Source organism: Amblyomma americanum, chromosome 1, assembly GCF_052857255.1.
Source record: "Amblyomma americanum isolate KBUSLIRL-KWMA chromosome 1, ASM5285725v1, whole genome shotgun sequence".
Taxonomy (NCBI): Eukaryota; Metazoa; Arthropoda; class Arachnida; order Ixodida; family Ixodidae; genus Amblyomma; species Amblyomma americanum.
This window is the reverse complement of record NC_135497.1, coordinates 42,292,282-42,316,216: the sequence shown is the minus strand read 5'-3', so window position 1 is coordinate 42,316,216 and position 23,935 is coordinate 42,292,282. Positions and strand designations below refer to the sequence as shown.

The window sequence follows — 23,935 nt, the reverse complement described above, 5'->3', positions numbered from 1 at the left end:
AAGCGCAAAACTCGAGCTCACGACCTGCATTCAGGCTATTCCACACACTCAGACAGAGCTCACGTTGATGTTGCCAAATACCCAAACCGGATAGCTTATGCACTGGCAGTAGTAAACAACAGAGGCAAACCCCTCGCGGCTGCCACAAAAATCTGGTACCCAGGGGAGGCTGAGAAAGTCGCTATAGCCCTCACAATAGACTTAACCGACGCTGTGTATATTCTCAGTGATTCTAAAACAGCAGTTCACAATTTTGCCAAGGGCGGGGTCAACCCCTCCACCCTCTTGATTCTCAAATGCATTGATCTTGCAAACCACCAGATGCAAATTATCTGGGTTCCCGCACACTCGTCCAATCCTGGTAACGAGGTAGCTCACAATTTCACCTGAGGATTCGTCGACTGAGCTATGATCTGTCCTTACCCGAGGTCGGCAAGGGAGCATATGGTTTCTTACCATGACATTACTATGCACTATCGTAACGATACTCATTTACCCGGCACCGGACAAAGTCCTCTCAAAACCCCCAGCAAGTCGCATGGCGACCAACTCCAAACTAACTTTCCCGTGCCCCCTACATCTACTCCTTGGTCTGCCAGGGAGAGTATACCCCAGAGTGTAAAATGTGTGGGAACGCTAGAGCCACATTAGCGCATATACTTCATGGATGTCTAAACGACGAACCTACTGAGGACTTGCAGCTCTCGAATCCTGAACAGTGGGAGGCTGCGTTCCTCAGCTCTGTCCTGTAGGACCAACTTCGTGCGGTGACAAGAGCCATGGCGGTCAATGAGTGCCAAGGGCTCAAGGCCACCTGACGGGGGCTAGACCCCATCCACGTCCAACCAAGCCTTTTGGTCGCCGAATTAAAAGTTTTCTTCTCTCTCTTGGAGAATCATGATCTCAACTTGGTATCACAGCACGTTTTCCAGTAAACTAATCTAGCAACCTGTTTTACTTCATGTGGTTAAGTCGCGCCGACCGTTGGGCGCAAGTCCTATCATGCATGCTATCAACGCATTATGTATTTGAAGGATTCACCGCGACTGCACGAAATGAATGTCGCAGCATAAAAAGGGACGTATAATCGGGGCTCCACTATAGGCGGAAAAATGTCATAGAAAAATTCCGGTCCAACCCATCAAAACCGCAGAAAAAGTTTGCAGCCCTTACACAAGCATATACGGTATTATAATAAATGCCTGTGGGGAGAACCAGGAAATGCGGTTTACACTGATTTGCCAATGGCAAGCACTTTATAAAACTGATGTAACAGCACCTGCGAGGGTATAAATGGGGGAGGAAATTGGGGACTTCTTTTACAATTTTCTTAGCAATGTGGTCACCTTTTCATACAGAAGGAGTGTTGCTCGTAGTGTTGCCAAAGAAAAAAATGAACATTTGTTTTGAGGAAAGGAAAGGGCGCAGTAACTATCACTTCTTGGTGGACACTCTAACTGTGCTGTGAGGGGAAGCGATGAGTGAAAGAAGGAAGAGAAAAAGGTGCTGCAGTGGCGAGCTCCAGAATAATTTCAACCCTCTGGCGATATTGAATGTTTACTGACAAAGACCTTTTGGTAGAGATTAAAGTGTTGCCAAAGGGTAATCTATCAGTCTAGTGCAGCTTCTAGTTCCAGTCATATTTACCTTTAACGTCCCTTTAATTTACTCTAGTTTATATTTTAATACAGCACAAAAAATCATAATGTAGACACATTATTGAATAAAAAATTATCTTCAGTGTAAATGAAGCTAGAATTTGACTGCATACTTACGGTATGGAAACATGACTATATATGACAGTACAAGGCAGGTTATTACAGAAAACAACGATATGCAAGGCCTTGGTATTCAAAGTGAAGTTCTTACCTTTCAGATATAACAGATCTGTCTCCTTGTCTCCTTGGAGTGTCACAGCAACAGCGTAATAGTACGGTTCATCCAAATTGTATTGCTCCGTGATGATTGGGATGAGACCAAAGGAACTGAAAATGCAACAGATCTGACATTTACTTGCCATAATATGATCATTCAACACACCACTTTTGTGCCCACATGCACCTCATATCCAACGCTAAATTATTTACATCAACTAATGAAGGTAGACAAACTTCAGGCAATTTCAACTAAACATAAGCTACTGGTACCAAGTATACAATATGTCAACATAACAGAGAAGTGGCAACTAATACCCCTGTCACACGGGCACCACAAAGGCCTTTGAGAATCAGGACCTTATATCCAAAGGCGTAAGGAGTGCAGCTACACGGTACAAATGTTGCGCCTTTGCCGCTAAGGGCCCTGGAGGCGAAACCGCCTGTCGGAGTTCTTTGGAGCCCAAAGGCGCGGCCTTCAAGAACCTGCGATCACAGTGCCACACAAGATCAAAAAGTAAAAGCAATAAAAATAATAGATGCAGCCAACAATGTTTGAAAACATTTTTTTTAAAATACAAAAGGTGTGTCTGGCTTTGCTTTTTGTACGGATGTTTATATTTTATGCCCAGATTTCAAGACAGTCTTGCACCAACACCGAGTGCCCCTGGTGGCCAAGACAATACACAAAACCTGCTGCTGATGATGAGAGTAGCTGTTGCAGTTCTTTCAAGGAACCAGTTAGAATAAAAAAAATTGTCTGAGCTCAACTAATGAACAGAATACCCCACTTTAATTTTAAAACACTCACTTCAGCCGCCTCAAGCACAGCAGCGGGTGCTAAGCCTGAACGACAGTTTCACCTTTGGGCTGCACCGTGTAGCTGCGTCGCTGCTCCTTCAAGCTTTCGCTCCTTTGGTGAAAAATGGTGCCTTTGCTGGAAAGGCCTTAGAGGAATGCCATGTGGCAGGGGTATAAGTCCCATGGCTGGACAACAATTCATACATATGAAACAATCCATTTCGGGGGCACAATATACAGATTTCAAACAATTCTGTAGGCAATAGAGAACCTTAGTAAGGTGTGGGTGCGGGCTAGTTGGTACTGCATTGTAAGAAGAAAAGCGCGAAAAAAACACACGGCCATTGTGCTCCGGACTTCCCACAATCTGTAATTATCGACCGGCATCCTTCGCAAATCACAAGGGAGATATTAGAAGCGCTAGAGATTGATAGGACGGGCAGTGGTTGCGTAAGCACGCCATCAATTGGCCTTTCAAAAAAGGAGATGATGTATCTGAGCGGGTATGAGTGACATGACTTTTTGTATGCTGCTGTCATTGTTAGTTTCTGTCTTCCCCCCTTTCATGTGCCTATATATCTTTCGATGTTTCCAATAAACGTCAGTTGGAAGTTAGCGCTTGTCCTTTGTCTTTCTTTGCGTCCGTGTGTTTTTTTCACGCTTGTCGTCTTACAATAGAGAACAACAATACATGCCCCATGTCCCCAACTTATCAAGAGCAGCCCACAGTCTATGTATCATTTCGAACACAATTTGGATTTGTAAATAATACGCAGTCCCAGAGTTATTAGTTTTATTGCTTTGCTGCTGCTGTACCTTCCTCTAAAAAGTTCCACAAGTAAAATAAGCTAGTTAGATAGCCTTTGGACATGACTGCCACCACAACTGAAGACTCGAGACCCAAGTTTTTTTACCTTTCCATGAGCATTTATAGATTTGAGGGGTACTTTATGCCAACAAAAAGTGAGGAGCAGAGCAGCTTTAATCCTTCCTGTGTCGTTCTAAAATATAGTAAAACCTCGAAAATCCGAACTTGGTTAATTCGGTATCCTGGATAATTCGAATTTCCGTGGTCCCGTAATTTCCAATGCAAATTTGACCAGATAATTTGAAGCAGTGGCCTGTGCCAGCCTGGTTAAGAGAGCACGTGGCTCTCAAATCGTGAAAATCCCGAAAAAAAAATCAAATTTGAAAGAACTTCAGATATCGTATCTAAAGGTTTTTTATTCACATCCCGAAAAAATTTTCCCCAAAACAACCCAGAAGAGCCTTCAAAAAATATTTCTGTGACTGCAGGTAGCAAAAACCAGGCTGAAATACCAGCGAAAATGGGCAAGTTTCAAGTGCGATAGATTGGCTTTTGCACTGCTGCTCGTGGCAACACTGGTGTCGCCTGTAAAGCTGCTTTCACCGCAACTCTCGTCCCGTCGAAATCATGCGTCTACAAGGTCTCCACAGCTAACGACACTGAACATTACAGTCCTGGGGTATTTTGATGGGCATGAACTGCTCATACAACTTCAGGGCCAGTTTTCTCAAAAGTGCCTTAATCAAAAGTGTTTTTTGACCTCACTCCTCTGCTTGCAGACAGCGTAGCACGACAATGGCTCCATGGATTTTCAAGTGGTTTGTTGTAATGTGTTCCTTTATAAATAATTTATGCAATGACTTTCCTATATTTTTGAATTATTCTCTCATTTTTAAAGTCTGTCACTAACTATTCGTGATTCTAGTGAGTGCATTACGTGAGTACGTATAAAACATTCTGTGTAGGAAAACACCAGGCTGCTAAAGATATTTGGAGAATGTCACTGCATCAACCATTCCTTTGAGTAAAACTTACGAGTGACCGCAGACTACTACTGTGTTTTGCTATCATGCCAGGCTTCTGTGAGTTTGGTATTGCAATGAAGCATATAAAGATTTAAATATCAAAACTACTTAGGGCATTTCAGTGAAATTTTGTACTATTTAACTCTTTCGCTACTGCGTCACAGTCCATCAGTCATATATGACTGATGTTTTGAACCTGCTGCCAAAATTCAAGTCGGTGCTCCTGGACAAGCTGTGTCATCTAGTTTGCTTCTATAACACCATCTCTTTGGTTTCAGTTTTGTTTTTCCATTTTATACAGTGAGGAGGCATCATGAAAAATGAAACTTTGACCAGACTGTAGTGAACTAAAATATATTCTAGTGGCACAAACAGCTCCAGGCAGGCGGCCAATTTTTGCATGAATGCCACAAGACAGCGCCACTGCAACTTTCGCTACTGCTGTGGTGTGCCAGCCTTTGGTTTCCGGGGCTTTTTCACATGCAATAATTGTAGATATTGAAATAATCATTGCTGCTATCTACACACTTCCACCTTCCATGTGCAATTATTCATTATTTTTCGCACTTCTGGTACTGAATATGCCAATAAATCAGCTGAAGTCCGAACATCGCGCTACGCATGTTCAACTGCATATCCCATCGCCGGCGGGGGATAGAAAAAGGTGCATTCGCCTTTCCACTTCAGTGAGAATTGCCCACTTAAATAAACTGTGCTGAGAAAGTACAAGCCATCTATGACATAAGCAGGCAATGCATGAGTGATTTTGCGAATACTGTGCCTGTGTCGCTTAACAACGTCGTCATGAAAACCAATAAACATTCTTGGTGGGCAGTTTTTCAACGCGTTGCATGACACGTATGTTCATTTCAGCTGGGTCGAACTGCAGATATAAGTGTCCTACCACCTTGCACTCTAAGCAGATTGATTCAAAATGATGCAAGAAACTTTAATCAATGCTTTCTGTGCTTTACATGGCGTTCAAAACTAAGCTTATTGCTTAAAATTAGACACTGACTGGTGCGTGAAAAAAAGCTCTGCACATAAGTTATGCGGCCAGGGGGGCACGAAGTGAGATGGTAATTGTCACCATCAGGCACCTAATTGACTAAAATATATTAGTTCAGAAGAGTGAATTGCTGGGCGAGTTAGTTATTAGTGTCCGAGCAAAAAAAAACAGTGAAAACCAAGACACAGGACCAGAAGAAGGTGACAGTGTGTGTGTGCCTTCTTCTGGCCCTGAGTCACGGTTTTCGCTGGTTTTTTGATAGAACATAAAATACATTAATGCACACTTTAGCCATGGCAGCTAGCGTGAACCTTTACATTGGAAACATAGAGGGGGTCGCATTTCTAGACAACTCCATTTGGTAGAATTCTTCGAGCCATGTTCCGAGATATTTGCCTCCGAATTTTCTGCAGATTTCGCGTAACTATGCGTGCAAGGCGGTGGCAGTCGACGCAGAACTCCTCCTTGTGTGACGCAGCTGTTACGTCGGGCGTTTCTTTAATTTCGATAGCTGAAAGTGAAGGGCAAACAGTTATCAGCTACACCAGTTGCTGTACGCCATTCGCAGATGAAACTTCGTGGCACGCCACTGGGAGTGTTGCGAATCAAGCTGAAAATCTTGACGCAAATATCTCGGAATAATGCTAGGATAATTCTACAAAATGGAATTGCATAGAAATACAACTGCCTCCTAGTTTCCAGAAAAAACATGCCTGCCTACTGGAATCATTAAAAATGTTAATGGATTGATTTTAGTTAATTAGCCTAAAAGCGACAAATACCATCTAACTTTGTCTCACCCAGTCTGCATAACATATGCGTGGAAGTGAATTTCACGCACCTCTCAGAGTGTAATTTTGATAAATCTGTAAAGCTTAATTCTGAACACCCTGTATATTAAAACTGATGCCTGCTGATGCACGCAGACTGTCTTCTCAAATGTGAGGCATCAGCTGAATTTAGGCCTTTTAATGTGAAAGCAGTGCTAGCGTCACTCCACCCCCCACGGCAATAATTCCTGTCGTTTGTGTAAGGTCTCATCTTAGAGTAAAAACGTTCATTAGAGTAAAAGCACCAAACTAACAATCGAGGTAAATCCAAGTGCTCTCTTTTCATTTATTTCTCCTTCTATATACTGCAGTCACTCTTTCTCCTTGCTATACAGACTGGAACTCAGAACACCTCATGGGCATAATGCAGTTGCACTGTTGTGTCCCCACCCCCTTACTTCTACACAAAGCCAACAAAAACCAGTCATGCAGAACTGATTACAAATAATTTGTTGCACTATGTTTACCACTGCAGTCTTTTCCTTGGGGCAGAATAAAACTGAAAGCAGATTTCTGCTACCTGTACACAACAGATGAAGCACAATTTTAGCATGTGTGTTGTAACGGGAGAGTGTAACTATGAAGAGAAAAAGCTGAAAAAATGGCAAGATGCTCACTGGCCAGCCCGATAAATGTCGCCTGCCTCAAGGACGACAAGGTCTGCAAGGCCATCTTGTATCATGTGCATGCAGCCCAAGTGGCTGTGGCTTCGCACACAGTTCAGGTCCGGCTTCAGCATCTGAGACTTGAAGGCAGTCTGCAAGAAACAAAGGCCACAATGTTAATACAAAAAAGGGACACTACTGTGACTGCCTTATGGCTGGGGATGGAAAAGTCAACTGTACGACCTGTGAAAGCTTTTAATACGAAACCTACCACTTAAAACAAAGATTTACAAAACCCTCATCAGACCTACACTTGAGTATAACCACACCAAATATACCTAACAAATGCACTCGAATCATTTCAAAACCATGCCATTCGCTTCGCTCATTCTGCATATTTGTATACCATCAGCGTTTCATCTCTGAAGACAAATTCCAGTTTTGAAAGCCTCGCAGCTCGCCGTCGCATCGCCAGCCTCTGTTTGCTCCACAAGTTTTTCCAGAGTTCTCTATATCAAACACTTTACATTGCTCATTCTACACGCATATCTGACAACGTGGCATTCTCTGACCCATCCACACTGCAGCAGCAAATTGGCGAGGAGAGGGGAGCACTGCAGAATGGGCAGGGCTGAGATTATTGTGTAGTGTGTGCGTCACAGAGTGTCACGATTTGATTGACATTGTTTTGCGCCCTCTCGCAAGTGCACGGTTTTCGAATGACGCGAGAAATGGCCCAAATTAGTTGAGCCACAGCGGCGAGGGTGATTGCATTTTTTTAAATTCTAAAAACTGATATGGCTATTACTCCTGCTATAAATCTCTAACTGCATTCATAATACAGTGTAATCCACTTATAACGATACCAGATACAACGATACATTGCTTATAATGATCAAATTCTTTAGATTTATCAATTCTCCCACTGCGCCTAAGTAAAAATAAACCGTATATAACGATACAATTACTGGGGAAAGAACGGATATAGTGATAGAATTCTGGCCGCCAGGAAGGTGCTTACGACCAAAATTTGCCTGAAAGTTTAATAAAAAAAATAAATAAAACACTTTGAAGCGAATGACGTGAAAACTGCGCAAATGGACCAGCGTGGCGAAATCCATGCGGAGATGCTGGGAACCAAGCGGCATCACCGTCGCATCACTGGAGGGAGGACGGAAGAGCGTGCTTGGCCGTCACCACGCGACCCATTCTCATTCAAACACAGTTTCCACCGTTTACACCCGTTTGTGCATTTATGAACTGGGTAAATATGGTGAGTAAGCATAAAGAAATTATCTCTGAGCCCCCTCCCCCCACTTTTGTCACAGAACTTTTTTTTTTTAAGCGTTGGCTTTTCTTAGCATGTCCCTGGTTTCATTTCGCGCTGTTGGCAGGACAAACCTTGGCAGCGCACCAAGGTGGTGCATGCCAACAGCAGCAACACAGCGTGTTTATCTTTTGATGGGAGCTTCGGTGGAGGTGGCTCGCTCCGCAAACTTGGCAGAGCCCTAAGACACTGTGCGTCCTTGACAGGAGCACCGGTCGGTGTTTTTTTCTTTTTTCTTTTGCTAGCCCAGATATAACGATAATCGGTTACAACGATTGGGTTTTCCAGTTTTCTGAATATCATTACACGTGGATTGCACTAGTTAAAAAGTCAACTATCAGAATTTAGTTAATCACTTTACTAGTTAGTATGATTTTTAGTCTGTTTTGCGACGTCCACCAACGCTGGAATTACTATGATGCAAAAAGATTCTCTTTGCCTCAAAAACCGTGTTTTTAAAAATTTTGTATCTTCTAAAAAATAGAAAACACCTGGTATGTTAACCCACCCCTTATGCAATACCCTCTGAAGGGGGTCTTTAAGATGAATAAACTAAGGGGAAGTGAAGACAAAAAGTGAAACCTTCGTTGACAGTTCTAAACCATTCTCACCCCCCATAAAAAGAAAACACATATTTCCACATATAAGTCGACTCAGAATATAATAAGTCCATCCCCAATCGCCGCGGTGGCTCAGTGGTTACGACGCTCGGCTACTGATAAGGAGTACCCGACCGCGGCGGCCGCGTTTCGGTGGAGGCGAAACACTAAGGCACCCGTGTGCTGTGCGATGTCAGTGCACGTTAAAGATCCCCAGATGGTTGAAATTATTCCGGAGCCCAACACTACGACACCTTTCTTCCTTTCTTTCTTCTTTCACTCTCTCCTTTATCCCTTCCCTTACAGCACGGTTCAGGTGTCCAACGATTTGTGAGACAGATACTGTGCCATTTCCTTTCACCCAAAACCAAATCAAACCAATCCCCAAACTGGCACCCCTTGCTGGCCATAAAAAAAAAAAAAAAGGTAGTGTGTTAAGCTTCACTGCTTAGCATAGAAATTTCTGGAAAGCGCCGGTTCACTACACATCGTGCTGTGTTGCTTTGCTTCTTTGCCTACGCAGCCCACAGCAGCTACCATGGAGCGCAGAGCAGCTACAGTAAACACAGGCACACTCTGCTGTGCCAAATACGTACAGCATAAAGACAGGCAATATTTTGTAACTTCTTTCTTTTCTTTATCGCTTTCACGGACTGCAGGAGGTTCTCTGCGGTGATGACGACCGATTTTCATGCTGTTGAGCATGGCAGCAGGCGAGAAATTCTTCGTCAGCCATGGAACTAGCAGAATTACAGCTGGCGAGCGCGGCGCAACCATCTGCTCCTCATAGCTCTTACGGCGGCCACGTGAAAGTTGTGGCATAGAGCTAACCATGGCTCCCACCATCTGCTTCTCCTTTTTCTTATCGAGGCCGGCGCGGTGGCTGAGTGGTTATGGCGTTCGGCTGCCGGCCTGAAAGACGCGGGTTCAATCCCGGCCGCGGCGGTCGAATTTTGATGGAGGCGAAATTCTAGAGGCCCGTGTGCTGTGCGATGTCAGTGCACATTAAAGAACCCCAGGTGGTCGAAATTTCCGGAGCCCTTCACTACGGCGTCTCTCATAGCCTGAGTTGCTTTGGGACGTTAAACCCCTATAAACCAACCAACCAACCTTTTTCTTATCTGAACCTGCGCGATGGCTCAGGCATCAGACTGTAAAAGTTTTGGTGTGGCGCCAATCCTGACTCCGATCATCTGCTTCTCCTTCGTTCTACCTTAGGCTGCATGATGGCTCTGGCATCATGCCAGCTGTGTTGTCGAATTACACCGAAGCTTGGCTCAGGTCGGGTTCTATAAAACAACTCTTGGTGTAAGCAGTTGACTCCAAATATAAGTCGACGCTCCCAGCACCCCTAATAGCCAAAGGCGCAATATGTATGTCTACAGTGCATTCTTTGTTACTGGTATAGCATTGCGACCCACACATACCTCAGAGAGAAAGACGCACAACGAGGCAATTAGGCCTTTATGAATATTCGATTGATTCAAATGTTTGGTATTCAAAATTTGGAAATATTCGTCTCAGGTGAATAGCGCTTCTGGAACGCTGGCTTCATATGGTTTCAGTCCGGCATACCTCCTCCGGGATGGCACCACGGCACATGTGCAGTGAAAGCCCCAACTCCCTGACACTTCCCATGTGTACGCGCGCTGCGTGCCTACCGGAGGCTGCCAGACGTAAGCATCCACGCTACCTGCGGCACAAACGTGGTGGAACCAGCACGGCGGCGTGCAACTATTAAAGCTTTTCTTGTTACCTATAAGAAGCTACCCATCTGATGAAAATTATAATATCAAGAATTTTGATGCCTCTGACTTGTTTGATAAAGTCAAACATCAAGAAGCTGAATTTGTTTACCACTGTGATTGGTCAGCGGAGTAACATAGGATGTCATGGACCACGGCTCACTGTTACCAACTGCTGTTTTTTGGAGTTGTATCCTACTATAAAAGCAGTTGGACGTCTCACAAAATAGTCCCACACTCCTCAAATATGTCGGTTCCACGTGTAGGCTGACTTCGTCAGTTTCAGATGGCCATTTTTGCAGAAAGTCCACACAGCTTCATTGAGTGTGACAAAGCTTCAGTGCCCTTTTTCATATAATGCGCTTATGTGCACATGATTCTGAAAGTGCCTATTGCGTCATTCAGCCTATTTTGTGTGCCACAAGTATTTGAAACATTCGCTTCAAAATTATTAAAAGAAAATCGCAATTCACTTCGAACCAAACAACCATTATTCACATAGGCCTAGAGCCAATCGCAAGGCCAGCACAGGTCAAAGGCGATTAAACTCCAGCCTTCCAACTCACACGCGGCCCAGCTGATTAGCTAACCAGCGCCAAACCCAATTGCTGACGGGCGTATAATTTTCAGATTCTGACGCCACGCAGTCTTTGGAGGTTGCCGGAAGTTTGCTCTCGTGCCATCTCCTGTTAGGCCAGAAAAGCGAATGTCAGTGCAAGCAAAGCCAGGTAAACTGCATGCAGTTTCAAATTTTCGTTAAGAGTCAATTTGCATGTGAATGAACATTTTTGTTTTCTTTATTTTTTATTTTTTACGGGTGGAGCTCCGTCCATCCTGCCAGGAATGGGGAACGCACGGGGCATATACTACCTGTAACTCGCCTGAACCTACCTTTACACTTTGTAAATAGGTCGACCCCCGAAATTTCGGACGGTCATTTTTGTAGAAAAAAAAACAAAAGTTGGCTGAAATGCGGCAATATATGACATTTTCTTAGTTATGTTGAAAGAGCCAAAAATAATAAAAAAAATTAAATTTTCCTAGATGGCAGTGACAGCAGAGACATCAGCATTTTAAGGAGTACAGTAAAACCTCGTTAAATTGAACTCCTTGGGACTGTGAAAAATATTCTAAATAAGCAGGGTTTCAAATTGACCGACCACAGAAAAAAAAAAAAAAAATGGACCCAGGCAAAAAAATTTTGTTGCTACCTTTACTAAACGAACTTTGTAAAATCTCGGTATACGAGAGATGGCTACAAGAGACACTCTTTTTCCCCGCTGCTTTTGTTGACACATGCAGACTTGACTTGTCACCACCTTCGTCTTTGTTCCCTCTCCTCTTTTCTTTTGCATGTGTTTTTTCTGCATATATATGTTGCTGTGATGGCAATAAAGTCAGTTGATAGTTTGCTCTCTTTCTGTCGTCCTACTCCTTCCTGGGTTCGTTTCGCCGTGTGCGGAACACCATACCAAGAAAGAGACACTCTGTTATAAGAGACATTTGAAAGTGGTTTGGTTGGTTTTCTTGTGTTCGCCATGTTGACAACATCACATACAAGAGACACGGTTACAAGAGACACTCTGTTACTAAGGGCAACTTTTTTAGTTCCCCAGAATAAATTCTTCACTATTTAGAAGAGACACAACCCAGATATGCTCATGCAATGCAGCCGACGTTGTACCAACTCGTATGCGCTGCACTTTTCATTCCCGAGGCTCGATTGTGTTTCGTTCCTCAGCTGGATGTCACACATCACATGGTTGCGATTACTGTCTCACTATACCAAAATTTCGGTCATTCTGCTTCTATAATTGCTGTCGCACTCCTGCACCGACTGTTGAGTTGAATTTACATTGCGTTCGATTTCAGTCCCAGCTTCAGCGGTGCCGGTTGCTTTGTATGCTGGTAGTCAGAGTAGTCGGACTCTGGAGCTGTTGCCATGTTTACATGGGACAGTTGTGTTTGAGGATTTATGCACTATAGTTTCGCATCAGACACAAACTGAAATGTCTGAAAGTCATGTTGAAGCGAAGTCATGTGAAGTCACATTAACAATTTCCTGTTAATGTGTGCAAATGTGTTTAAACGCACTTATATCCTGATGTGCAATAAACTGATCTAGTCTAACTCCTCAGTGGCTTTAGAATTTTTGCTTACAAGAGACATCTTTCTCGGGTCCCTTGAGTGTCTCTTGTAACAAGGTTTTACTGTATATTGTTGCGTAAAAGTCAACCGTCAAGTTCACTGCCCTAGCTGGTCAAAAAGAAAGTTGACTCCAAATACAAGTTGATGCATACCCCTGCCCCGCTTTGCACCCCGCCCCGCCCCACCCCATGTGCTTTGTCCCGTCTCTGCATTTTGTAGCAGTCTGAAGCCAACGAACATTAAAAGCAAAAAGCGGCGATCCACCCTGCCTTCACACTCGTGTGCGGCCCGACCGACTAGCGGCAATCTGAAACTGCAAACAGTCCTGTAGTTTCAGATTCCAGTGCGGCGCATGCCCTGGAGAGTATCAGAAACGAAAATTTCCGCCGCGCTGACCACCGCTCGCTTGAGGAAGCTAACGCCAACTCAAACGAGCCGGGTAAACGGCGCACAATTTGCATACAAATTAACTACTTTTTCTGACAGAGCCCCATGTGTCCTGCCGGGAATGGACACTGGCACGGGGCACACCTACCTGGTGCTTGTCCAAAACTAGCTTAGAACCCGAAAATAGGTCGCCTCAGCACATAGGTCACCCCAAATTTTAGGAAGGCCGTTTTTTAAAGTAAGGTCAACCTCATTTTCTAACCACGGCACACTACTCAAAGAAACGGCGCAGGCCGGCAGTATGTGCAGTTAACTCATCGCTGGCACGTAGCAAGGATGGTCACATCGCAGGACACGCACTGATGCTGTTAAGGGTGGGAGGTGCTTTGATGTGGCAGCGCCTCTGCTCATTCGGCCATCTTGGACGCCCTGTCATCAGTACATCTCAGCCTTCCTCCGCCACCGCACAGCTGAAATCACTTTTGGCTCACTCTCCTCTCGTTTTCACCCTCGGTAGCCGAGGTACCCCTCAGGGATCGGTACTCTCCCCGCTTCTATTTAATACAACTCTCATCCCCATGGCAAAGGCTCTTCCAGCCATTCCCGCCCTCTCGCACTCTTTATATGCCGACGACATCACCCTGTGGACCTCCACGGGTAATGTCGGCACCATTGAAGAGACACTACAAGCGGGGGCAGATGTGGTGACCTCCTATGCCCATCAGGTCGGCCTTGCATGCTCTCCTACAAAATCGGAACTTCTGGTCCTTCGCCCCCATCGGGGAAGACTGGACAAAACTCCCCCACCTGGCATCGATGTCACCATTGATGCCACCCGCATACCAGAGGTAGACAAAGTTCGCATCCTGGGGATGGTTCTCCAGAACAATGGCAAGAACACTGCCACAATCACCAAGCTCACTGCTACCGTTCAACAAACCGTTCGCCTCATCAGACGAATCGCTAACAAACACCGAGGCATGCGGGAACACGACCTCCGCCGCCCGATCCAGGCTTTCGTCCTTAGCCGGGTAGTATACTCCCTGCCCTACCTCTTCCTCTCCCGAGTAGAGAACAAAGTCAACTGCCTCATCCGTCAGGCGTACAAGACGGCCCTCAACCTCCCCCAGCACACATCGAATGAACGCCTTCTTAAGATGGGCGTACACAACACCCTCGCCGAGCTCACCGAGGCCCATCGATCTGCCCAACTTGATCGGCTCTCCTCCACCCTAGCCGGCCGTCACATTCTTGACGCCATTGGCCTACACCCCCCTGGCTATTATACCCACACCTTCTCCCTCCCACACCGCACACGGGACCTCATCACCATTCACCCCCTCCCCAAGAACATGCATCCCGAGCATCCCGCGGCTCGTCGTGCTGCTCGGGCTGCAGCCCTACACAAACACTATGGCGCACAGCCGGAGAGCGTCTACGTCGACGCAGCCTCTTACACCTCCTCTTCCGCCTTTGCCCTGGCGGTAGTGTCCAATTCGTACACCCCTATTACGGCAGGCACTGTCATTACCTCAACTCCTGCGGAAGCGGAGGAGGCAGTCGTAGCCTTAGCCATCGCTACTACATCGGCGACCCACATTTTCAGCGACTCAAAGACCGCGGTCCGTAGCTTTGCGAAAGGCCGCATCTCCGAACCTGCTTTCCGGCTTCTAAGCCAGTCTCCTGCCCCTACCCGACCTATTCAGCTTCTCTGGGTCCCGGCTCACGCCGGCCACCCAAGTAACAAGGCGGTTCATTCTTTAGCTCGAGGTTTCGTCAGCCGAGCAGGAGCCGCCGACACCTGGGGAGACGCTCGAGATCGAATGGTCGCGTATCACGAGATCACTCTACACTACCGTGAGCAACGGCTAACGTATCCCCCTCCGCACAAGTCTCTCACTAAATTGCAGCAGGTGACATGGTGACAGCTACAATCCCGCACCTTCCTCTCCCCTGCCCACTTAGCCCTCGTTCACCCGGGACTGTTCACGCCAGTATGCACCCTCTGCGGCGCTCCGAAAGCGGATTTTGCACACATTCTTTATTCTTGCTCTGAGCTCCTTCCACCAGCTGATTGGCAACTCACAGACCTCGAGCGATGGGAGGCTGCGGTGTCCAGTTCTGACCCGGCTGCCCAACGGCAGCTAGTGGACTGGGCTTTGGAAGTCGCTGAGAAGCATCACCTTCCGGCCACGACACGCATCCAAGAGCAATCCCATCACTAGGATGTAACAATTAAGGCTTGCTCTACTTTATAAAGTTTTTCACCACCACCTGCTAGAGGATGCCTTGAACTGCTTATGCTGGAGAGGAGTGACGGGCGCACACACCACTGCCTCCAAGTCCGGCCATGCCTTGACGAAGCACTAAGAGCAAGTTACTTTGAAACAAGGTATCCCAGTCTGCGTTGCAGTGAAGCACGTCTTCTCCTCTGCAGGCATGTGCTTCGGTGGTCAGCAAGCCACAACAGATAGTCTTTTTGTACTAAGAGTACTGGGGCTGGGGCGCTCGGCATATCGAGCATCCGCATTACTAATCGGCATCACTCTGCAGTGCTGCCTCACGGCTGTGAGGGGCCGTCACTTCATTGGTTTGCGGAGAAATTGGGATCGGACATACTGCATAGCACATCAGATCTTCGAATTAACTGGGCTGGCACACGCCACAGCTTTGAATAATCTGGTGAAATTGACATTGAAAGTTAAGGGACCGCAGAAATTCTTTGAATCATCCAAGTTCGAGTTATCGGGGTTTTACTGTAATCTGATGGGCTATTCAGAGCACTTTCGAAGCAAAGCTATTCAATGGTACACTGGGAGCACAGGCTAGGTGTTTTTAGCCGATCTAAAGGCTGTCTAGCCAACATCACCAGAGCATACGGGTAGTCTGCAAGGTATTTAATTCGGTGGTGCTCCCATAATGGATCTTGTTATCTACTCGTACATTTGATTGCAGAAAATTTTCTCCAGCAAACGCTTTAAGTACCGTACTCACACGATTGTAAGTCGACCCCGCCATATCACATTTCCGAAAAAAAAAAAAAAAAAACTTTGAGGTTGTTTATGCTTGGCCTTGAATAGTTGAACGTGCTAGCATTATTCAGTGGCCGCCGTTTATCGCTAGCTGCTATTGGCTGCCATGCGCGGTCATGCCCGTGGGCACATTCCAAAACGAAAATATATAACTCACTGGACTAAACGATCGTCCACTCTAGCGCTATCATCCTCACTAGCGCTGCCATCGTGATCGCAGATGCGGTCCTACAGCACGTCGTTCTAACGTCGTCGTTCAGCAAAATCCCGCATTTCACAAACCGCCACATCATGACATCGCGTCATCATGACATCATGACACAGCTGAGAATTTTTCCTCACTGCAGCTGCCACACCTGTATCACCCATTGCGAACGTCGAACTTGTGGCTCGGCGCACAGCTGTTCGTTTCTTTGGCTTAAAGGATGGCAGTTATCTTGAATGTAGCCACGATCGAGCGCCAGTCGCTTGCAAGACCTGGAGCACAAATGACGAGCGACGAAGCCAGTACGTTAAAAACTTGTGAAACGTGGCCGGCATATGCGCCAGAGCCAAAGAGAAACTACACGTGATTGGCGTTGACTCTTCCATCGGCTAACGATGCTCCCCGCCACCGCTGCCGTTCGGAGTGGGGGTGCGGCCTCGATTGGAACAGCGGCCCTTCCATCAACTATCAACGCTCCCTTGAGCGCCGAGCGCGCAGTTGAAAGTAAAAAAGAAAACTTGTTGGACACTCGAGCTTCCCCATTAAGAGTAGAAAGTGATTGCGTTATCGGGCAGCCGCCGCTTATCAGAAGCCACAATCTGCAGCTACGTGTGGGGTGCCAGTTTGCTGCTTATTGATAGCCGCCATCGGCCACCGCGCACGGGAAGGGGATGCCAGTTCTGCACGTTGACACAGCAGCTGCTCAAGGCCAGCACCAAGAGCAATGCGACGGAGCTGTGCAGCAAAATTGCAACTACGCTGTAGCATGCCCGATATCTCGTTTGTTTCGCTTTTACTTATGGTGCCATGTTTTGGTTTCAATTCCCCCTACTTCGAATTTTTAAATTTTGAAATCTAGTTTGACTTACAATTGTGTAAATACGGTATTTGCTGCAGTTATGAGTGTAGAAATACACTGCGCAGCTGCTCTGCCTTTTTTTTTTAACAAGAGACTGACAAAACATGAACCTGCAACAGTTCTAAGTGACGGCCTAAAAGATCGAGCAAAGGACTATTTTATTGAGATCTCGTTTTAGTAAGACCTTGTCTCAAATAATACAACAAACGACATCAACAAGGTAAGAATCACTCTTAGTAACACAAAACAAAGTGAAGAAGGGCTGAGGAGGAAGCCTCAGCCTGCTTAACCAACGTTTCGACAAGGGGATTGAGGCCCCACCTTCAATCCTTGTTCACTTTGTTTTATGTTGTCAAGAATCCAATGTTCCTGCCCTCTCGGTACCTCTTGTGCATTCTCAACGCTTCGTCCTTCATTTAGCAAGTACTTCAGCATGATGTCTATTGAAAAACAAGGAGAGAGAGACGGAACCAGCCGTCTGGCCTTTGCCACTCCTGAAAGCCAACTAGCTCGTGCCTGTGCACATTGGCACTGGCTTGAGACAAGGCGGCACTTCGTCTTTATTTTCAATAATCTCTTGCTCTCGCTATGCTTTCCGCTTGTCCTCACTTAAGTGTGAGCACACCACTCTGCATATGCCACCATCAGAAATTGACATTAGAAATTTTTTGAAAGCTTCACCACACCACAAAAACAAAATTTTAAAGCAAAGCAAGATTTTGGTTTGGTTTGGTTTAGTGTATAGAGGTTTAACATCCCAAAGCGACTCAGGCTATGAGGGGCGCCGTAGTGAAGGGCCCCGGAAATTTCGACCACCTGGGGTTCTTTAACGGGCACTGACATCGCAGAGTACGCGGGCCTCTAGAATTTCGCCTTCATAGAAATTCCGCCACCGCGGCCGGGATCGAACCCGCGCCTTTCGGGTCAGCAGCCGAGCGCCGTAACTACTGAGCCACCGCGGCGGGTCAAAGCAAGATTTTGGGTGGGCTGTTCATTCGCTGAACAGACAGACAAAGAGGCACTTTACAACATAAAAACCGGCCACCCTCCGAAAAACCGACTCAAACTGACAACAATTACTGAAGCCAGAGGCACCAAAAAGAAAAGGGGCATTCAGAATGCTGACCTTCATGCGATGGCATTTCTCCACTTCTTTTTCAGCAACCACGCAAAGCACTGCAGGAGGAACCGGGCATCTGCGCAGCTTTGTGAAGTGGTCCACATGCGTCCCTGCGCAACCAATTAAAAAAGGAACGCTACAGAAAACAAGGCTACAAACACAGTGCCAGCTAGCTGAAGAAGGCATTTCTAAGAAGATAATGTGTAATAGACCCAATAAGACGCACAGCAGCAAATCAAAGACAATGGCTAGTCTGTAGTCTGCATCACCTGCAGATGCCTTGTCTATCTCTGCTAAGCACATACTGCTTATTGCAGCATCTACGCTTTGGAATCTACACCATAACTACATGAGCACAACATTTATTCTAGTTGAAAAAATTTAGGACCAAACTATTTTTATTATAAAAGTTAAACAAAAAGGTACGAGTTCAAATACAATGGATAAGAACTCTTCCATTCATGCAATCTGGCAAAAAGAAGGCTACACTGACCAGGAACCTTACCACTGTATTTCATGAAACCCCAAAACAAAAAAAGGCTGCCATTAATGGTGAATTCCAATCGCATATCCGGATCAGTCAACACGCTCCGCGACAGAGCGTCTGAATCGGGTGGAGTGCACTCGCCCTGAATTGACGTCTGGAAGACTCCTCGGCTATGGCTAAAGCGAGTCACGGCACTCGCGCACCACGGATGAAGGAAGTACCCAGCGTTCCTGCTGACCTCCCACGCTTTGTCTGCTTCGGAGCAGGAGGAAGTGTGGCTACGTCCCACAGACTTCCAATCAAATCTGCCGATTTTGGCAGAGCAGTCTGGATGCAGACTGCTCCATGGAGCCATCTTTTCTCGGCGACTGCTCCAAATCTGCCATTGGAACAAGTGAACCTCAATTCCGGTCTGTCATTGGGATAGCGTTGCTCCAAAAAGAGCAGATTAAGGTGGCCCAGAAGAGCTCCAAATCTGCGTTTGGAATTCACCACAGGCACCGTGCGGGAACCCAAGGAGCACCACTCGCGGTGAACAGGCAGCGCTGCCAGTGGGCGCCGGAGCAAATGCGTTGGGAGAGTCATGGCTGCCTAGGCCGGGAACGTGCCTGGTCAGGGCAGCCATGGGAAAGTTTTCGGGATCGTTGCATCGAATTGGTGGTGGTTGGGGCTAGTTGGAGTGACATAGCGACGAATAAGCATTGCGGGAACATCAAGACACTATATATAGAGGGACACAGACGAAACCTGGCTTTGTGCTGGGCGTCTATTTAGAAATAGCAAACCATGAGAAACAGAGCAGACTTGTTTTGAAATTGTTTCATTTAAAAGGCGTTTTCGTTTATGCGAGTTTCGTTTAGCACGCGTCTACTGTATGCTTAGCAATGCCGGCCCTTGCATCAGCTACTGACACCCCCTGGAAGCGCTGCCGTTCCGAGTGGCGGTTGAGTCGCGATTGGAACAGCGTCTCTCCCTTGTGCGACACTCCCTTGTGCGCCGAGTGTGCAGTTGAAAGTAAAAAAAAAACATATAAAGAACCTTCCAAAAAAGCACAAAGGGTAGCCAAATGCTACTGGGTAGAGCTGTAGAGCAAGTATAAAATTGCAACCACGCTGTAGGATCCCTGGTATTTCGTTTGTCCCACCTTAATTATAGTGCCATGCTTTGTTGTCGGTTGTAAGTCGACCCCCCCCGTCCCACTTCTGAGTTTGAAAATTTCAAAAATAGGTGACTTATAATCGCGTAAATACAGTAGTTCCCCACATGATAGCGTGATGACGTGTGCGCAGCTCAAAGCAATAAATGCAGAATGATACAATTGCAAAGTCAGCAGCCAGAGGCAAATGGAGATGCAAGGCGATAAACCGGCACCCTCGCCTGCAGCCTGGCTGGGTAGCGGCAAACAGAATAGCCAACAGTTCGGCAGTTTCGGATTCTGGTGTGACGCACGCTTCGGAGGTTACCGAAAGTCTGCTCTCGCAGTCGTTCATACGGGAAAGCGACCGGCAGCGCGAACCGGGTAAACGCTGCGCAGTTGACTTTTTCTTACCGGAAGCAATTTACAAAAGAATTAGCGACATTTTTAACTGCACTCACTCACTTTTTGCAGCCTCACACAGCGGGACAGCCACACAGATTTTCCCAAGCCTGCTCAGCGTGCACCCACGTGCATTCTGGTGTGTTTGCGCAGCACGGAGCATAAAAAATGTTAGTAAAAGTTCTTTTTTCAAAAATCTCGGTAAAAAGTTGAGGGTGTGCAAATTACACCAGTAAATATGGTAATTTTAACAGTCCATATTGTCACCGAGAAATGGTTGACGTACGCAGGGCTAGTTTACTTGTACGTGCCAGATGCTGTTGGAACGCGCAAGGCAGCAGGCAGCTCAAGAGAAGAAGACGAGGAGGCATCAAGCCCCGAGATGGCTCAAGGCTTGCCAACTGCCCGGTAATACAGTTTAGCCACGATACGGCACCACTATAGGAGTCAGTAGTGTGGCAATATTAAGTCTTTCGTTACCACGCACTATGTATCGATCACCATTAATTAACGAATTTGAAGCGCGATTTCAGTCCTAACCGAGGTGCCGAGGATTTTGTTGCATCATCTAGTGGGTTGTCTGAACACTTTACTTCTGTTTCTTGCATTGTTTGTATTCCCGCAAGGCGGAAATTTCTGAAATGCCCATGACATGACGTTGAGGTTGCGGCATAGTGTGCTTGTGGGACAGTGTCAGCCGCAGAAATAGCGAACGCTTGGGAAAAATCCAGCTTCACGGAATTCTGCTGCATCTGTAGCAGACTTCTTTCAATGCACCAAGCAGCAATGACTCTGATGATGATACTGCGTCATCGGAATTTGATTGTGATGAAGAAACTGAGCAACATCAGCATGAAATGTGGGCGCCTGTCTGCCCGTAGGTCTCTCTTTCCGCTTCTTGTCTGTTTGTTCATTCCTGGAGCCAGTTTATGCATGGCACTGATGTTATGAATGATAGTTATGGCTTCTGTAGTGTCTCGACATCGTATGGGCAAGACACTTCCATCTGCCCCCCAAAAAATAGACTTCAGGCTTAGTAGAAATCAGGATACTAACCATGGATTAACACTCTGTAATAGCCCAAAGCTGTTTGCAAACGCTGTGACTGCCTTCCCACTGGCTCTGATTCGTCCAAAACATCTTCCGAAATAGTTTCTTGTAAAAGCAAAGAATGCAGAGCCTTTTCAAGCAATTTAGTGAAACCTCGATATAATGAACATGGATATTACAAATTATTGGCTATGTGAAACTGTTCCTAAATATTTTCAACTAACACATGCATTGCTTACTTTATATATCGAATGCAGTTTGCCATAAAACGGATATATCGAACTGCCGAGTGCCAAGCTGCGCCCGCTCAGATAGCAGGTGGCAGCCTTTGCCTCACCACTGGGTGACTAGTGGTGGTGTGGCAAGCGTTAGAGCCACTGCTCACATTTTATTTTGCATTTGTCAACAGCGCCACAGAAGATACAGCAGCGAGAACAGCTGGTAGCCAGGCTGTCAGCACCCGTTGCATCTCTCACACCTGTAGATAGTGCCTCAGAACCAGCGATATAGTCGCGTGTTGTAGTTTGCCCGCACCTATCCTCTGCTCACGTAGAGTGTCTCAGAGCGGAGATGGTGACAACGGCAATAGCTTTCATCCCGGCATCCAATTTTTTATGCGACAGCGCTGTAAGGCGAGGAAGCCACCCTAGCTGACGTTTGACCTGCCGCCACTGCAGGCTGCAGTGTTTTGTGAGGAAGCCACCCTATCCAACGCTTGTTGCTCTGTTTTCTGCAGCCTCTGCAACTGCCACGAGCGGTTTTGCAGCAGTGCTTAAACTACGAAGAAGGTCACTCCCAATTGCTGTTCTTTCACCGATTAAATTTTGCTTCTCTAGTGCGAGTTTTTGGAAAAATTTTATATTATGAACTTCAGATATAACGAACCATTTTACAATTTTCTAACCTTTCCCTATTATGAGGTTTCACTGTACCACCTTTTTAAATTTTCATGTGAGCAGATCAGAAATGGTATGGCACATATCCTTTTTATGTTTCTGCAATTTTTTTCGCCTTTTTCAAAAATGTTCTTAGCTCAAATTGAATATGATGAAAAGTACATTTATCAATCTTAAATTTCATCAAGAACACTCTGAAAATGGCCTTTTTTTCATGTGCCAGAAAAAAGTTTCTAGTTTAAAAATTCTAGTTATAAATTCAACCTTTTTGTGGCCAGTTTGTACACAAATTTAAAAGTTATTATATATGCTCCAGAATGTTTTTAATATTTTTTTTCCACGAGATATCTTCTCAATACAACTTTTTTCTTAATTTTCAACATTTTGTTTTGCAATATTTACACCAAGCATTTGCGTTGAAAGGAATGTTTTCAGAAAGCACATTCTATTGCCATTATTTTCATGCAAATTTAATTTTTTTACACCTCACATATTTTGCAGGAAAAAATTAATAGGCACCATATCAACAGGATACAACTGTACTTGGTTGTATGCATTGTGAAACACAAATAAAGAGAATTCAGCAACAACCCACACCTGTATGTACCAAGTGCAACACATTTCTAGAGCACGCTAGCTTTCTAAGAAAGCAAGATCCTTTGCCAAAAAAACACACCCAAGATGCCCTCACCAAATCCTTAGCTGAACATTCCATTTCACTTGTTTATAAAAGCCTCTGCCAACCATTAGCCCATTACAAGCCTCACTGCAACTGATTTCTGTGTTAAGTTGATGTGATTTGTATGCCTGGCTGTATCCAATGGTTCCCCTGGAAAATAATCCACTTGTGAGATAGGACATGTTCTGTGTACTTCTTGCTACTGTTTCATGTCATTTCTTGCACTAAAAATTGATGGTTTGGTTTATGGAGGCTTAACATCTAAGGGTTTAATGCTTATGGAGGTTTAAAGTGACTCAAGCTATGAGGGACACCGCAGTGAAGGGCTCCGGAAGTTTCGACCACCTGGGGTTCTTTAACGTGCACTGACATCGCACGGTACAAGGGCCCCTAGAATTTCATCTCCATCGAAATTCAACCGCCACGGCCAGGATCGAACCCGCGTCTTTCAGGTCAGCAGCCAAGCACCGTCACTACTGAGCCACCACGGCAGTGCACTAAAAATTGAATCAATTACAACTGACTCATTCACTGTTATTGCAATCAGTTCTTCAACAATTCCTAGTATTGCACTCACCAAGGTAGCCGGTGAAGGTCTGCTCATAGCCATTGAGCGCCACCAGCTCTGTAGTCAGGTCTTGTAGGAGCAGGTTGGTAGCATTGCCATAGCGGATCCCACTGGCAAACAGGTAGAACTTGGAGAGCTCAGTCACATTGACAATGACTGAGCGCTCGGTTGTTGGCAGGCCACTCCATGGCGATGTGGGTTGCCCAGCTGGCAGGCTCTGGTTGAAACCTCGGCTCCAGTCTGGAGTTGGGTTCAGGTTGTAGCCATCACCGTCAACATGGCTTTGGTAGAACCAGGGAAGCTGCCCAATTGGAGGTTTGCCAAAGGTGCGGACAGCCAGCTGT

General features: G+C 46.0%; 1 protein-coding gene across 1 annotated transcript in view; it reads right to left on the bottom strand.

Moving 5' to 3' along the window:
• The window catches only part of Tsf2 (transferrin 2), a 50,625-nt gene that overhangs the window by 5,553 nt on the left and 21,137 nt on the right, over nucleotides 1-23,935 (bottom strand). Inside the window, exons 5-8 of the mRNA XM_077645519.1 lie at nucleotides 23,601-23,931; nucleotides 18,381-18,484; nucleotides 6,965-7,104; nucleotides 1,870-1,985 (exon numbers count right to left, since the gene is read on the bottom strand). Of these exons, the coding sequence (XP_077501645.1) occupies nucleotides 1,870-1,985; nucleotides 6,965-7,104; nucleotides 18,381-18,484; nucleotides 23,601-23,931 (691 nt within the window). The remainder of the gene's footprint in view (nucleotides 1-1,869; nucleotides 1,986-6,964; nucleotides 7,105-18,380; nucleotides 18,485-23,600; nucleotides 23,932-23,935) is intronic.